At 39.6% G+C, this 17,852-nt stretch overlaps 1 protein-coding gene across 3 annotated transcripts in view; it reads left to right on the forward strand.

Annotated features, from left to right (window-relative positions):
• Positions 1 to 17,852, forward strand: part of btbd11a (BTB (POZ) domain containing 11a) — a 156,374-nt gene that overhangs the window by 122,291 nt on the left and 16,231 nt on the right. For all 3 annotated transcript variants that reach the window (XM_018697277.2, XM_018697278.2, XM_051077580.1), the window contains exons 3-6: positions 5,294 to 5,501; positions 10,557 to 10,709; positions 11,939 to 12,104; positions 16,273 to 16,362. In XM_018697277.2, coding sequence (XP_018552793.1) covers positions 5,294 to 5,501; positions 10,557 to 10,709; positions 11,939 to 12,104; positions 16,273 to 16,362 — 617 coding nt within the window. The remainder of the gene's footprint in view (positions 1 to 5,293; positions 5,502 to 10,556; positions 10,710 to 11,938; positions 12,105 to 16,272; positions 16,363 to 17,852) is intronic.

Consider the following 17,852-nt stretch of genomic DNA (forward strand, 5'->3'; position numbering starts at 1 on the left):
TACGAGAAAACATAATTGCTTTCGGTCTGTAACATTATTTTCAATGTGCATCTTATGTATTATAGCCACAGTCATACCTTTAATTACTTTACAAAGAATATTATTGAACACATAATTAATTTTAAAAAGCCTTTTAGGTTTTGTGTTAATATAATGACCCCCCGTCAAAGTAAAAACACCTTTCCATGTACAATAACTCAAGCTACATTCCCTGCGGCTTCTCGTTATGAGGAAATAATTACACAGTGCTCTGCTGTACCTGTTGAAGAGAAGACATTTATAGATCAAGAGGTTCATACTGTGAATTATTAACTATAAAAAACTATTAACAACAAGAAAAGACCAAACCCTAAACTCACATTAGTTCTTATGCATTGATTGTAATGTACCAGTAGACGAAGACACAGTAATTATGGACTTTGTCGTTGGTGTCATTTTATTACAGTAGGAAGATTTCGGTCCAGACCAAAATGTCTTAACAAATATTGGAGGATAGCCATGAAACTTTGTACAGACATTCACAGTCTGCACAGGATGAAACCTGCTGATTTTGGTGATCCTCAGACCTCTCATGTAAGTGTCTCCACTAGGTCAAACTTCTCACTTATCCTGTGGAATATCCCAAAATCTACAGGATGAAGTGGCACAATATTTGGTAGAGACAACGATGCCTCTCAGAGGATTAATCCAAACGACTCTGGTGATCCCCTGACTTTACCTGTGCCACTATGAGGTTGATGTTTGTGGTTTTGAGTGAATATCTCAACAACTATCAGATGGATTGTTATGAAATTTGCTACAGACGTTCATGCTCCCCTCAGGATCAGTTGTATTAACTTTAGTGAACCTTTTACTCATTAGGTGAAAATTAATAACAATTTTAAAACATGCTGCCTCAAACTGAATTGGCTCTAATGTTCCAGTGGGCAAAGACAAGGCAATTACATGTTTAGTAGCTGCTGTATGACAGAATGTCAACAGAGTGTTGACATTTCATTATAGCAGAGAGTTTTTGCTCTGTGCTGTTTCACCATTTTTTTCTCTGGCAATAGGGAACAAAGTTTTGCTCTATAATGAGTCCTTCCAAGTGGGAAGGACTTAGCTGGGAGAAAGGAAGACGCTAAGCTGTCCCCTATGATTAATTCAAATGAGATGAAGCATGAACCCCATAGGAGTGTTGCTTAGATAATTACAGCAAAGGAGACAGGAGCAAATGTTGTCCTGCTGACAAAACCAAAGTCACAAGAACAATTAATGAAGGCAAAGAAAGCCTGATTATCAGAACCCAGCACTGGTTTTAGCTCAAAGGGACAGCAGTGGTTTAACCATTTGCATGGTGGCTGCGTCTAATGTTTGTTGTAAAAAAAACTAGATGTGGTCCATTATTTATGTATGTGGTGTGGTTATAGACTTCTGTTTTTACTCAGCAAAGCTCTGCAAACCCCAGGGGAGCGCTGTCAGTTCTTGGAGTTAGTGGTTCTCTGTTGTCTCTTTTATGGCTCGCTCTTATTGTTTCCCACTGAGCAGGGTGTTTCGTAATGTAAATGCATATTTCAGTCCTTTTTGTTTTGTCTCCTTAATCTTTATTAATGTCTCACTTCTGTTAATATTCAGGCCAGTAGCACACTGCGTAAAGACACACTGAGTAGCATGGGGACTTCCTGAGTACCTGGAGTGGAAAAGTTTTCTATGCTCAGTTTATTCTGCACTGCTTGAGATTTCAAGCTAAATGCTACTGAGCACCAACAAACAGAGTCTGCAAGCTGCAGAGTGTTGCACAGTCAGGGAATCAAGTCTTAAATCATATTTATACCAGTAGTTCCTGTGGAGCTGCAAGTAATGATTGTTGTATTCAATCATTTATATATAGATTTTTTATAGAAAGTTAGAAGCAAGTGAAAATGCACATGGCATGTTCTTAGAGTCCAACATCAGGTCTTCATTTGCTTGTTTTGTCCTGTCAGCAATTCAGACCCTAGAAGTACTCCATTTACAATTGTATTACTGTGAGAAAATCAATAAACTGCCATATTTGAGAAGTTGGAACAAGGGAATGTTTGGCATTGATGTTTGCTAAATTACTTTCATGCTTCAAAAATGATCAAAATTGTTGATTAATTTAACTTATTAATCAAGTTTGCATTAGCCTGTGGTTTCAGAAAGCAACATACTTTGTAAATCCACCAAATTAAATGACAAAACACCAACCCTCCATCTATCCATTAGATATGCTGCTTATCCTCCAAGGGTTTGGGGCTGGAGCTAACCCCAACTGACACTGGGTGAGACAATGTCTGTACCTGCGCTCAAGAACCACACTAAGAGCTTTTTGAACACCCTTATTAGCAGAACAACATCATGTGCTGGTGGATTCCAAAACCATTACAAATCAGCAGTAATGGTTGGGTTTGATTAGGTTTAAGCACAAAATGACTTGGGTAGGGATTGGAAACCAACACTGACTATCAGTAGGAAACAGGACAGAGATACCACATGGCAACCTTAATATTTCTAATTGGTCAGCTTAGGCTGCTTGTGTTTTCTCCTACAAGTTTCTGATGCTGGTTGAGATTGTTTATAATGAAAACAACATTACTCAGTAGTCTTTTCCTTTCTGGTAACAAACATTTAGCAAAGCCATCTCCACTGCAAACCCTCCACTCACTGTACTAAATTAAAGAAGGTAAACACAGTGATTGAATGGCATTAGTCTCCTCTTCAGTAATAAGACAAGGCGAAATAGAAGCTGCTTAGATGTAAATGTAGTCACAGTACATGCATCGCTCTATATTGCAAAGTAAATGAAAGAATGTAAACACAATCTGTGACTTGAATATAATTAAAGCACAATACATACTGATCACATCAAATCCAGTGCTGAACTATAAACCAAATCTATACTGTCTATGTCTGGCAGGCCTCCAGTTAACCCCTTGTGTTAAGTGAAAATCCAGCTTTAGTTACACAATATGAACAACATAATGAATTGTAACTGTAACACAGACTGTAGTTTGTGTTTTTTGTCAGTGTGAGAGCAGGTCATGACTTCTGTATCTAACTCCTAATATGTCATGCCGGGACAGAGGAAGCCTTAACCCGCCACATGTCTTCAATCAGTTCAACACAATCATGGAAACGGGGCATGATTTGCCTTGTTCTCAATTATTTATTGATGTATTTAATTTATTTCTCAGTGACTGTCTATGAGGCTCCCTGGAGCCAGAGTGCAAACTGTGCTGTGAGCAGTGTGCTCTGTTTACGTCTGACTGCCTGTGAACTCTGTCAGGGGTCTTTAGTCTGACAGATGGAGAACCTTGGGCTTAGACTCACCGTGTCATTCTGTCTAAGGAATGAGGTTTCAAGACAGGCCAACTTTTCCTCAGACTGGGTATTTTTGGAACAAACAATCAAACAGAAACAGGGAGAGAGTGTGTGTATGTGTGTGTTGTGCTCTGATGTGTTTACTGTTTCACTCCAGCTCAGAGCTTCAGACTTTCACACATATTGTTTTATTCACATATAACTCATGAATTCGCTATGGGTAAGAGAAGTCAGACAGTAATGTAGTCTGTTTTCCAAATCTCAGACTCTGTGTTCGTGTTCAAACCTGAAGCCTCCAGTGCTCTAGTAAACCAAGTAAATAATTAGATCAATAGGGGTATTAATTTTTCTGAGAAATCAGCCATGAACTGCAGTATGTTCCCTCTCTGAGCAACATCGTTATTCTTAAATGAATCACTAATGACCTCATCGATAAAGAGCTGTGAAGTTGCCAAAATCCTAAATCAGAGAATTATGACTTTCTAAATGTCAGCGCTGAATATCTGCCTTTCTAGTACAGAAGTATTGAATTTCAGACTTTGAAATTCATGCCTCCCCCTGGGTTCAAAACTATTAGAATTGTAAAAATTTCTTTTGACTTTCATTTTTTCCCTGTTCCTGCTGTGCACAGACACAGCTTAAAATAGGTTCATACTAAAAGCAATAGACCACATTTATCAAGGAAGAAGCAGAAAATGTTCTCTGTATCGCTTAGAAATAAGGTTTACTTAATCTCTGTAGTGTTTAGTTTTTACAGAGAAGTGTCTGACAGATTTGTGGGGACCAAAATGCTGCAGCTGGGGAATACATCCAACTATGTTCTTTGATTTACTCAACAACCACTCATCTGATCAACTGCAAACTATTGCTGAGTATTATGTAGTATTGCTGAGGACCCAAGGATGTACAGTCTCAACTGTGAGGTTTCTTGAATGAACAGTTGTAGAGAAAAAGAGTAAAAAAAAAATATTTTTTTAAATGAACACAGACATAACCAATGATGAAACAACCCTTTAGCCATGCTCCATCTGGACAGGCAAAAACATGGTTACTAGTCTTGTCAATGACAGGACCCCGGAAAGATTTCAGACTAAAGAACAGTTAATTGGGGACAGCTTGTCTAATTGGCGACAAAAGCCATGTCCTCAATTTGGAATTCAGTTGGAATTTTGGGGCAAAGATTAGGCAAATGGTGGTTATGGTTACGGTTACAGCAAGTCCAAGTCCTTGGTAAATCCAAGTCTATGTAATTTCTCAAAAAACAGCAAAAGTGAAAATGTGTGTATACTCCAGGATCTTGATCTACAGTGTCTACAGATGTTTGAGTAATGTCACCTTAAATATACACACTTATTTATGTCACTTGAGATGACACTGCACTGACTTTTCATTCACTCTCTGGAGACTTACCTTTGCTGTTACCACTACAGTCGTAAACCCGACCAAAAACCAAGTCTGTGTAAAAAGGTTGACTCATTTAGCACACACACATGCTCACTGACGCAGATATTGTAGTTTCCCTGTGACGTTTTAGGTGATCACACAAGCCTGAAAATGGAGAGACAAACAAGAGCTTAAGATAAAAATGAGGATAGAATAAGGGCTCACACTTCTATGTAATTTACGGAGAGGAGCACCGTGCGCGTAAGATTTAATTTCAAGGCAGCAATTTCCCACTCAGCAAGGACTGTGTGGGCATATGTGTATGACTAAATGTGCGGTGAATCAGAGGGTGTGTGAATGAGGGAGTGCGTCTCTACATCATCACAGAAGTGTTGCGAGTACTCATGTGTCAAAGGAGTGGTGTAGGAAATGGATTTGTGCTCTCAGAGTAATGTGTAGGACTGTTTTATAAAGACCAGCTCTTTCCACAATGTTGTTGTTTTACATCTAATGAATCTCTTTTTGTGTCACCCTGTATCTGTGTCTGTAAAATCCATGTGCTGTTCTCATACCTAAAAATATTTTCCAGGTGATCTGGTATCCCGGGCCATGCACCACCTGCAGCCGCTGCACATCAAAAACCCTAGCAATGGGACTCCAGTCCACCAGAAGACCAACACCACGGTGCACTGGGAGCCTGAGGCCCTATATACCCTGTGTTACTTCATGCACTGCCCGCAGATGGAATGGGAGAACCCAAATGTTGAACCCTCCAAAGTCACCTTACAGACTGAGAGGTGAGTCCTGCAAATTATGACACATTTCCACTGGTGGTTTAGTCCAAATTAGGAATAGTTTGCCTAAAAATCACATCTGTCGGAAGACTTACTTTCTATTATTCTGTTCCTTTCAGTTGTACTAAAGTGTCTCTCCACATATCTGCTCTCTAGTCTTACTGTGTACTTAAAAGCACAATTTGTCATCAATACAATAAAGTCTGTCTATGTCTAAGTCTAAGTCAATACAGAGGAAGCATCTTAAAACCACCTAGTATGAGATTCGTCGAAATATGGTTTTGGATTCAATTCGACAAGCTTGGGAAAGAAACTGGTGAAGAATTGTACCAGTTTGCATCATTTCTCCTCACAGAGTTGCTCAGAAATAATCTTGATGGTCAAAAGAGAGCCACATTTTTTGACAGCTTTGAAATGGAACAGGCCTTTGCTGCCACTGATAATGCATGCAGTCTTGAAATTCAAACTTTGGAGTGTGTCCCTGAACTAGGACAAAGTGAAAGAGCCAAAGAAGGAGCCTTTTTGAGAGTTTCTTCTTCACCGTTCACTTTAGTCAATTAGCAAGCTTGCACACCATGATATGCGGCCCTTTGCCTCCACTCATCAAGCTGTAAATTAGTGAGATGATTTCTGTCTCTGAGAAGTGTTTATGTAAGTTAAAATCCAATCTCCCGAAATGTCTATCACCCACATTTCTGGCACTCTATACACTGTAAAAGCACTACATTGAGCAGGCATAATTTCCAAATGCTCTCCATCTTGATATGTAGACACATATATCCTTTAATATTGCTGCTGTCAGTTAGTAGCACACTACAGCTAGAATAATTGTAACCATTTTAAAAGGTTTGTACAGACATTCCTACTTTTTCGCACAAGTTTTTCGCCCCACAAGCGATCCAGTAAGATGCTGCGTGGGCTGGTCATCGCTGACACTTCCCTAGGCATTGAGCAGATTGATGGGAACCAGGGGGACTTCACTTGGATGGACGGATGGACAGATATTCCAACATCTTCGCTCCACTCTGAAGAGATAAAACTCCATCCTGACGACCCAGGGGAGCAAGAGGAATGTCAGGCAGAGTGACATGTCAGCAGGCTCGCGGGTCCCCAGAGAGAAAATTCTCTATTTAGCATTCTGCTGAAAGGTTGAAGACGAGTAGAAAGGGCCTGAATAACACAGTGGAATAAGTGGGAGGCAGACTATGAGTAAATGAGATAAAATAATCTTTCAGGGTTGTTTTGTGAAGCTTTAGCTGTTAGGTGAAGAATTATTGAAGGGAGGTAATTTGCTGAAATGATTTTTACACCTGAGCTTTAAATATCTACGTAATATTACCCTTAGAGGAAGAAAATTGGTTTATCACTCCAATTTTTGAAGTCTGTAAGAAAGATTAAGACTCTAGACTCTAGTAGATTGTAGTTCATGATATATTTAGTATTTTGTTCCAGACATTTACTCCAAAGGAGGAATTTTTATACTGGCAGAACTGGGTGTTGGTTGTCGCTGGCAGGCCTGCTGTCAGTATCGATGGATAACACTACCCTCAGTGTTTTCAGTCAGGGGTGGGCCTCCCTCTTTTTCAAACCTTGAATGGTAAATATGTCTTTCAGGAGGCAGACATCAGTTAGAGCACAAGCTCTGAGAACAGGGAGGAGGTCTGAATTGTCACATTAGTCAGCCAACTGTTAAACAGCAGTGAAGGCCTTGTTTTGCTTTTTAAACTCCTGGCAGAGTTTAAATTCCTGGCAGACTGTAGGTGTAGAGACAAGGATGGCTTTGGTTGCGGAATGAGAAACTGATGCACATGAAATGTAGACTGGTCAAACACAGCATGTCAATATTTAAAGCTACTCCCTTAATGAAACATGTGCTTACAGCAGATTTACAGAAGGGCCAGGCAGCTGCATGCACAGTAAACACAACAGTCCCAAATGGTCTCAGCCGGGTAACATGGCTCTGTTTGAAATCATTTTTGGAGAAATTATCTTTGCTAGAGGGTCATGAGGGAGAAAAGCTCCAAAGGGGCCTTTACTGATGGATTTGTAATATAATTATCTGACTGTAACATGAAATTAGCCCATTTAATTTAATGTTTTAAGTTTTTTTTAATGTGCATCAGAGACCACTTCGTGGTTTTAAAAGCCCTTAAGGAAAAATAGTCTGTTTTATTATGATCTAAACCAGGATTGGCTGAGTCGGAATTACTCCTAACTCTGCTGTTGTTAATGTGTCTTGTGGAATAGGTACATTTGTTGCTAAAAGTGTACTGAATCACTGAGTTCATAAAAAGGGTATGTATAACTGCAAATGGTGGGGAAAAAAAGATGCTTAATATCTGCCTATAATGAGAACCTTGTGAAAGGAATTTCTCAAGTGTGTCCTGTCCAATGACCTGCTTCAAGGGATAGGCACTGCCTGCATTAGCCACATCCCAAGGTTGCTCTGTTTGTCATTAGCTCACTAATGTAGAGTAGAGAAAAGTACTGTTTCTATGAGCCTGAGAGGATAATTATTATGAATGAGTGGGATTTACTGAGGGCACACTGCCAGCGGATAGACTCATGAAAATCATTTAGATCTATGAACTTTACCCAGTTCAGGAAAAACAAAGTTTGTCATTTCTGTTGTGTGAGCCAGGATGTCTTTTTCAGTTAAATTGTGGCCAAATAAAAGAAGAAAACAGCATTTACTCTGACAGTCTATCAAATATGGAAATAAATGTCAGATTCATAATTATTTTCACTTTTAAAAGTTGTAGGTGGCTAAAGCTGCCTTCCCATATTTACGATTTGCAAGCGTTGATGTCATCAGAAGATGAAGTTTAAATTACCGTAAAATAGCTTGTCAAGGACTATTTGAAAAATATCTTTGTTCAGTCCCATTTTCCAGCAGAAAATACTGAATAGAGTATGCATTAGCTTCAGAGGGTCTAAGCTGTAGGCTTTTTTTAAAGAATCAAGCCCTCTTGGACACAAAGAAGTGATTACACATTTGTCCTGAGTGGTATTATACTTTTTAAGAGACAGCTGAACACGATAAGAGAATTATTTCCAGTTTTTCTGTCTTTTTTTCTCTGGGCTCAGTGTGAATGTCCACATTATGGAGTGATGTTAATGTGAGTGAATGGATTTCTGAGAGCACCAACAACTTGCATGGCACGTCACTTTGAAATATTTTTCAGAAATGTTGTTCCAAGATAAAATAGTCACTTAATAGGCACTTATCATAAATACCTGACTAACAGGGTCTTGGCAGTTATAACTCAGTCTGCCCCAGTGGAGCTCAGTGCTGATTGCTGGAAGATGCGAGATTTTGTAATCCTATCCTCTGAGGATGAAATAAGCCACTTCACAGCACAGCACAGCGGGACTGAAGCACCAAATCATAATATGGTTTCAGGGTGGATCAGGTTGAACAAGTACAGATGCTATGCAGTCCCTGGATACCTGCTGTAGCAGTGACTGGTGCTGCAGCTTAGGTTTCCACAGTCTTCGAATATTTAATAACCTGTAAGGCTCGATGTTTCCTCAAAATGAATAGAGTCACAGGTTTGTTCTCTAATAAAAACATTAAAGCTTGTGTGTACTGTTTACTGTTAACATTGCACAAAAGTAGTTTACTGGTTGTGGCTTGCTTTACAAGCTTAATACCTCAATGTCATTCCCTCCTCCAAACAGCAATTACCCAATCATAACTCATCATCTACTAGGCACACCTGGTCTTTACATTTCTCAACATCCACAGTGTTTCTTCACTGTATGGAAGCCAGTCCTGGATGCTAAAAGAGTTAAGGGTTATGTTAGCAGCTCTGCACAAAATGTATACACCAGCAGCCCCAGTCAAAGTTACCTGCCAAATACATCACTTAGTCTTAATCCTAAAATGCTCTGGAGAATGTTGACTATCTGCCCAGGACATGCAGCTTTAGCCTTAGTCTCAGCTGAAAGAAAAACCCAACATTCAGGAGCCGGACACAACGCGACAACCAGTTTTTTCAAACCTGTCACTACAGCTGCCAACGACAGCACTCATTTCAGCTGTCAAACTCGATGGTCACAGATTAAAAAAGAAAAGGCTGCTTTTGTCTTCCTTTATCTGAAATCAAGAACCCATTCTTTCAAAAATTACTGTGTAAAAGTGAGAACAGAAAGCTTGACAGGCGTAGCAACAGTGACTAAAGGGTGCAGGGCTTAACAAACAATCAGTTATTTGCTGTTGTCGTCCTCAGTTAAAAGTTGAATAGAGGACATTAAAGGAATAGTTGGACATTTTGGGGAAGACTTTTATTTGCTGAGAAGATTGACGCTGTTTTTGTGACTATGCATAAAGTGTGAAACTGGATTAAAGTTTTAAATTACTAAACAGTTCATGCATTTTTATGATTAAACTATCCAACAATATATAAAGTTGTTAGAGAGTCAAATGTCTGCAGCACTAAGCCCTGTGCTCTGTGTCCACACAGCACCTGCTGAACTTTAACACTCAGACACCTGCAGGTCCCCTTTAGCTAATTCAAAATCAATTCATCAGAGTTTCTTTAGACATAATTATAGCAGTGGACCTCCAATATGTCCCTTGTTGACTCAATGGTCCGCTGTCGGTTAGTGTTGTTGAGTGTGTAGTAATGGAAAGGTCCTCTGTTGGATAAGTATCCAAGCACACACAGACATACACACACTAGTCCTGGAAACAAATGATGAAATATGAACATGTCAGCCAGGCAAGACCCATTACTGATTTTGATTAAAGAAGGTAATAACAGCATTTAGGGAGGTTTCAGTATCTAGATCTTTTTCTGTTCTGGACTATCTGAGTCATAAATTATGAATACTGATTTGGTGTAGCTGCCTTTTGAGTTATCTGTAAGGGCATCTTTAATTAGAAAGTTTGTTGCTATCAAGGTTGGACCACAGTCTTTTATTAAGTGATTTTATTTGAAAGGTGAATGGAGCAACACAGAGTATTATGAAACCCATTTTACCTGGGGAAAATCACCTAATCTGATTTAATTAGAACATTAAACATTGGAACAAAAATCTTTTTTCCCTCTGCAGGCCATTCCTGGTACTGCCTCCGCTGATGGAGTGGATCCGGGTGGCGGTCGCTCACACTGAGCACCGACGAAGCTTCTCTGTGGACAGCGATGATGTGAGGCAGGCTGCCAGGCTGCTGCTCCCTGGTGTGGACTGTGAACCACGACAAATAAAGTAAGAATTTTACTCTTATAACATACTTTTAGGGCAACAAGTAAGCTATTCCTACATGTAGAAATAACCTCTCTGCTTTAGTTAAAACTCAGTGAATGATGGCAAACTTTAACTGTGGGGAGTAATTTTAGTTTACGCTCATATATGACACCAGTAATACAAGAAAATGCCAAGTGATACCTCGTGAGAGTATCTAGCTTGGTACTGAAAGTGTTGAATTGCCACAAATCTTTGCCCATGAGCCCGTTATCTCAGCTCAGAAATCTCTTGAGAAGTCATCCAGCTATACACATCTGTTCAAATCTTCAAGAAAGCCTTAAAAAAAATCTAGTTATAATGTGTACCTATAAATTTAGCCCACTTTTTGACTTGAAATAATTAACAGAGAGCAGATGAGACTGAGTTAATATTAAATTCAGCACAAAACAAACAAGGCTATATAAATACAATGTGTGGTTTGTGTGGATCTTTGACGCCCTTACGTATCCCTGGTATAATTCCATTTTCTGGCACATATCAGTATGATAGCAGGACATTTCACCTCTGCTTTTACTGCTATGACAGGTCATTGTGTTAGGAAATGAGGGTCATTTCCTAACACAATGGACTGACACTGACCTGTCACAGCATGCTATCATTTAGCTTGACCCTGGTTGTCAAATTAGAAAGACGTAATGGTCTGATCAGCAAAAGTTCAATAGGATCAATGTATGAAAATATTTGAGGCAAGAAGTAGGCAAATCAGAATGTCTTTTGTGTGGCAAAAAAAATAGAATTAAAAAAAACCATTGGACAAGCATCAAACGTTCCTCTGTGACCCTGTGGAAGCTTCAGCTGTGACAGCTGTTCGCAGCATGGATTAAGAGGCTTTCCAGGAGACATGAATGAGTAATAATGACTCATAGCAAAAACCTTACCTGCAGAAAAGCTACTTCAGGAAATGAGGAAAGTAGAGAACCAGAGGCAAGCAAAGAAAAATGATATGGTGACAAATGCAAACACTAAACTGAATTGACTTTGTATGCAAACAGCTTAATACTTGAAATGAACTTATGACGTTGCAATTCATTTTATGATGCCAAGAGTTTAAGCTGTGAAAAGCAGAGAAGCAGTCATTTTCTGTTTCCTTCACTGAGCAGTAGAGATGTACATCCACAGATCTCAAAATCCATTTCTGAGATAAGCTCCCACTTAATCACAGTAATGGATCTGCTGTTTTCCATCTGCAGAGCGGAGGATTGTTTCTGTGCCACCAGAAAACTGGATGCAGCCTCCACAGAGGCCAAGTTCCTGCAGGATCTGGGCTTCAGGATGCTCAACTGCGGACGGACGGATTTGGTCAAGCAGGCTGTGAACCTGCTGGGGCCTGATGGCATCAACAGCATGAGCGAACAGGTCTGGCACTTAACACACTCTCCCACACATAGACACACAGCATTAACATCACACACCTACACAGGCATAGTGGAGAGTGATACACCAGTGAATTGTGAATTTCTAACAAGTATTACCTGGCAGTTCACACACACATACTGGGCACAGACTGCTCCCTATGAGCAATGCGATGTGCTAAATTCTTATGCCATGATACAACTTTTCAAAATTCAGATTATTTGCAAGAAGATCCTGGCGTCAGCAAATTAGTATTTTCGTTTTCAGTTGATATACAAGTTTAATTGTAAATGGATAAAGCTGCTCATCAGTCTGCACTCAATAACCCATAATGACAAAGTGAGGCCCTTCTTGTGTAGTTATTCAGTTTGGCTGGAGTCCAGCTTTAAGATGAGTCCTGGTTGTTCCAGACTTTATCTATTTCACAATTATGAAAGTCACTGCGCTCCCAGCAACACTCAAAGCTTTAGAGTGTGCCTTGTCATAACTTTATTGAGGTCTGCAGAGAGTCCCTTGGATTTCATGGCTTGGATCCTTTTGTCCTGACATGCAGTGTAACTTGTGAGACCTTCCACACACAGGTGTCTAGTCAATGTCCAGTCTAATCAGCCTGCCTCCTGCTGCTCCCACGATCTTGCTCAATGACTGTTGTCACATTTAAAATGTATTAGTCTTATTGGTAGTCTTATTGCTGTTACTGTTATTACTATTATAACTGTCATTATTATTTTTATTGCTATCATTACTGTTATTAATTCTCAGTACTATCATTACTGTTATTAATACTATTAATAATAGTATTGGTAATACTACTTAAATCTCTTTCTTTCTTAACCCAAACGGTTGAGGCAGGTGGCGGCCAACCCTGAGTCTGGTTCTGTTCAAGGTTTCTGCCTCTTAAAAGGAGGTTTTTCGTAGTGGTTGCTCATGGTGGGAAGTGTTGGGTCCCTCTTTGTAAATATTATAATATAAAAAGTACGGTCTAGACCAGGTCTATATGTGTATGAATACTTTCTGAAGCTGCTGTAAATCCAAATACAGATATTTTTGTGACATATTGATAGTTAGATAGTTAGATAGCTTTGCATTATACCTTTACTGTTTATCCAACAATATTAAGTAGAAAGGAATGATCTATTGTTTCATTTGTACCTGATACTGCAACACTCTTCTTGGACTGAGCTTTGATGGGTTTGCCTTGACCATCAGGTCAATATCCCAGCCTTACTGCATCCAGGTGTTAATGCCTTTTGGGAATTTCTCAATCCCCCAGTCAGTGGAAATATTGGTTATTCCTCACACTGTTAAATGGAAGCTAATGGTGCAGTCTGACTTTCCGTGGTCAGAAAGCTGCGCCTGGTTAAGTTCAGTTAAGGAACTCTAAACAGGTCTCCACTCAGATACACTAAAAAGACTTTCTTGTGTTTGCCTTGTTTGAGTTATTTGTTTTTCAGCTGAGCCTGTTTTTTTTAACATTCATATTATCCCTGGTTTCCAGCAGGTTGATTCATACCACAATTAGTCAGATCATTTGACTAGAACAGACCTGAAATAGCTTTCAGTATTTACAGGTCCTTATCAGTATAACAAATTGTATTGACGCTTTTCCTCCTCACTCCTCACATAAATAACAAGGCATGGTGACGTACAGGCTTTTATTTCCTTGTAAAACCAGCTAAATGGTGTGAAGGATCAGACAGCGTTACAGAAGCAATAAAGTCAAATCTGCCGTCTGTCATCACAGCTGAGAGGCATTTGAACTCATCATGATGATCATCGCCCTTTAGCTGTCTGCTGATTAAGTAGATCGGTGTCCAGGAAATATTTAAGAATGAATCACCACAAAGGGATATCAGTCTTTGACATAAAGTGCTGCGGTGTGTTATGAGCCAGTTGTAAAAAGGCCTTTTGTTGAGCATAATGACCCAGATCAGACATATGATTGAAGTCTGTTTTATGGAAGCTCGTCCAAAACACTTTAAAATGTGCTGTGCTTTAGTCTAGATAGTTTGATAAATGGAGAGAACTCACCGCCTGGTTTACAGTGAAGTTCTTTTGTTATTTTTCGCTTTGCAATAACACTTGAGCGAAGCTTCGCCGTGCAGCTCGGAGCATAATGTGTGTGGGCATGTCAGGCTCAAGAGAATGCTCTGTGCATATGGTGGCATGCAGAGATATAAGATGTTATGTTAGGAGTTTCACAGCCCACCTATGCTGTCGATCTTGTTGGAGAGACAGGGTTATTTTTGAGGCAGTTATGATTATGTCTGGAAAATTAGATCCTGCAAGCAACTGCTGGAAATGTCTCTAAATGATGAGGATGAAATAGGGTCTGAGTTGCATGCTACACATGAATACTGAGTATGTTTTAGTGCACTCTATAGGAGCTGATTAGTAACCAGCAGTGAACTTAGAGCATGCACAGATGGTACTTAAAGTTTCCTTGACAAAATGGTAATTTAAAGAACATTATGTAAAGAGAGACTTGGAGACTAAATGGATTTGCGCTGGTTTCCTGTAGAAGTAATGAGCACAGCTGTTGATGAGCTCCTTATAGAACTGTTAATAGTCCCTTAAGGCTTCACAGATAGCACTGAAATCCACATTCACATTTTTTATGGTATGGTTAAGAGAATTCTCCAAAATGACAACAAAACAGATATTGAACATTTTGTTTATGTCTCGACAGTTTTTTGGTCCAATCATTTGAACATAGTATATCTGCCAGTTTAACTAGGTGTACAGTAATTATGTTATATTATTATATTATATCATTATTATTATTATATTATTATTCATCACATCTGATGCAACAGCCACTGGTGCCAATTGAGTTTCACAGCTTCTGTTTAGTTCAAGTCAGTCTTACAACACTAGTCAGGTGTCCAGGTTTCAGAAGTCATTCTCACTCTTTACTCGTGGCCATTAAAAGATCCATTCCCAATGCACTTCCATCATAAGTGATGGGAGGCCAAAATCCACAGTTCTGTGCAAAAGCTAATGTATCTGAAGCCAGCATGAGACTTCAGCAGTCCAAATTAATCAAATCAAGTGGATATCTTCCAGAGTTACAGTGTGCTACGCTCACTCCACCACAGCTCAGCAAGTAAACACTTTCTAGAGAGACACAGAGAGGGAATCTGTACCCAATAAATTTGGAAGATTCCCACCTTTAGATAAACTTTATATTTTTGCACACAACAAAGAGTCTGGATTTTGGCCCTGATCTCTTCTATTGGAAACATGTTAGGAGGGGAGTTAATGGCCAGTGTGGACAGGAGGAATGATTGTACTCGCTGTTAAGACATGTGTGTTGTTTGAAGACAGACTTGAATAGAGGAGTGTTTCATTTGGTGTGGTTATCCTCAAGTTGTGTTTAGTTAATGGTATAAAAAATGCAAAGCCTGTAACCAGATCACTTTCACACTAGCTTGTCCTGTTGCCTACAAGAACAGCTGGATTGCATGCAACTTTGTGAACTCAGGGATGTGCAGTTCTGGAGTCTTTATATGATTATTTGGTTTTCAGTACATTTGATGCAAGGTCACAGGAGCTGGCGCCAAATCCCGGAATCCATTTGGCAGGATTCAGGGCCCCCCAGTCTATCACAGAGTTACCACACATGCCCTCATATTCACACCAATTAAATGGTGGGGGAAATTTAGAGTCTCCAATCCAACAAATCCTGAATGTGTTTGGACTATGGATGCAAACTCGACACGGAAAAGCTGCAGTCATCGGATTCAAACCCTCTTGCTCTTAGGCTACAAAACTAGACACTGGTCCCAAATGTTAGTATGTGTTCAAAGTTTTAGGGGTTAGAGATCTGACATTGCTGCTTTTTAAGTATGATAACATCTCACTCATTAGGCTGATTAGATGCTGGAGCCATATGTTAGGGTATAATGAGATGAATCCAGAACTGAGGCCAGTGACCAGAAGTCATGACTTTTAGAAAGTATTCCACACTTTAGGGACAGCAATAGAAAATATTGTCAACAGCAGCTAAAAACATGTTTTCCTCTCTCAAATAGGAATTAAGTTTGGGATTGATCTAAAAGTGGTTCTAACTCTTGACTCAATCTTCCTTACTGTTCTCATTCAAGTACTATATCGACATGATTCATTCAGTCCAAACCATGTAACACCCCCTCCTTCCTCCCTCCTGCAGGGAATGACCCCTCTCATGTACGCCTGCGTCCGCGGCGACGAGGCCATGGTCCAGATGCTGCTTGACGCCGGAGCTGACATCAACAGCGAGGTCAGTGTTGACTGTCAAGTCTGTCAAACCGCAGCAGAGTCACATTCACATTTTTTGTATTTGTCCAATATGTTTCATTTACATTTGTTTCTGTGTACCAGTGAAAACGATAAACCAGCTTTGTGTTGCTCTGCCCTCCCTCTTCTCTGTCTTCATTGTCTCACCTGCTCTCGGCATGCTCTCTGTTCTCCTGGCAGCTCATTACATGAAGTGCACTGATAAGCAATAAACGAGGATCATTCGCACAGTAACAATGATAGTTTGTCTCTACACTGATACAGAATAATAATCCACTGATAGTCCCCTCAGTGCAGGCAGTTACTTCATTACATTTTACACTCTAGACATCCAGCAGCAGTTTGCTTTATACCACATCAATAATGCATTACTGTTGTACAACTGTGTGCACTTAGTGTAACTTGCTACCACAGACTGTACGCAAAGCATGAACTTCATTGCATTTATTTATTGTGTGTTGAAGTGAGGCACACTAAAGCGACTGTTTTTATAAACATGCTTTTGTCTGCAGTGTGTCCTGTGTGTGTAGCTGCTTCAGTCTTAGTTGGCAATAAAAATATGCAAGAATAGAAATGCTGCATGGACTCTCCTCCCCCACAGTGACCTCATTGTCGACTCTTGTGGTTGCTCCATTGGTTTAGTGCTTGTATTTAGTGCAGGTGTGTTGACTCAAAAACAAAGTGTTACCTGTACAAATCACACACAGTTTGTCTATTGATAAATTGCTAAAGTGACAGTTCATCCAAATTGAAAAAAAAAAAGTATTTTTAATGGAGTCTGGCCATAGAGATAGATTTGATTTTATGTCTCTTTGTCCTGACATAGTTCATCTGCTATCACATCAATGCAATGAAAGTAAATCATTCTTAAACAATGTCCTAGTGTTTAGTCACAAGATGATTAGAGGGATAAGAAAGAACAAAGTATGTCTGCCAAAATATGTTTATTTTTTTACAGATTTTCTTTTAGCTTTTCTTGTGAAATACTTTTATCTCCTCCAGCCTCCAGAGATCCTTCAGAATAAACAACTTGAAAAGCAAAAAGTCTGTTTTGGTAAAACTCCTCAAAACTCATGTCTGCTGAGCTGAGCCTTTACGCCTTTAGCTATTTGTAAGGTTTCCTATCGCTACATAGCCAACATTAGCATTATAACAGCTGTCTACTTATCAGTCTGGAAGAAATGTTGCAAATTCAGCATCAGACTTCATTGCTTTAATTACCAAGAGCTGTCTCCAGCAGTGGAAAGCAACACCAGTGTTACTTGTTTTTCTTCTATTTCTATCACTTATTTTCTTCTGTTAGCATGCAAATCAGCTATCCCCTCACTTTCCCATAGTCACTACACTGTAGTGTCTTGAAGAAGTAGTGCTGCTCAGAGAGCGTATTCTAACCTCCTGTATTGTACATGCAGCTGAAGCTCTTGGTGAGCACATTCAGTTGCAGAGAACACTTACAGATAGCCCATTTAAGTA

Source organism: Lates calcarifer, linkage group LG18, assembly GCF_001640805.2.
Source record: "Lates calcarifer isolate ASB-BC8 linkage group LG18, TLL_Latcal_v3, whole genome shotgun sequence".
Taxonomy (NCBI): Eukaryota; Metazoa; Chordata; class Actinopteri; family Centropomidae; genus Lates; species Lates calcarifer.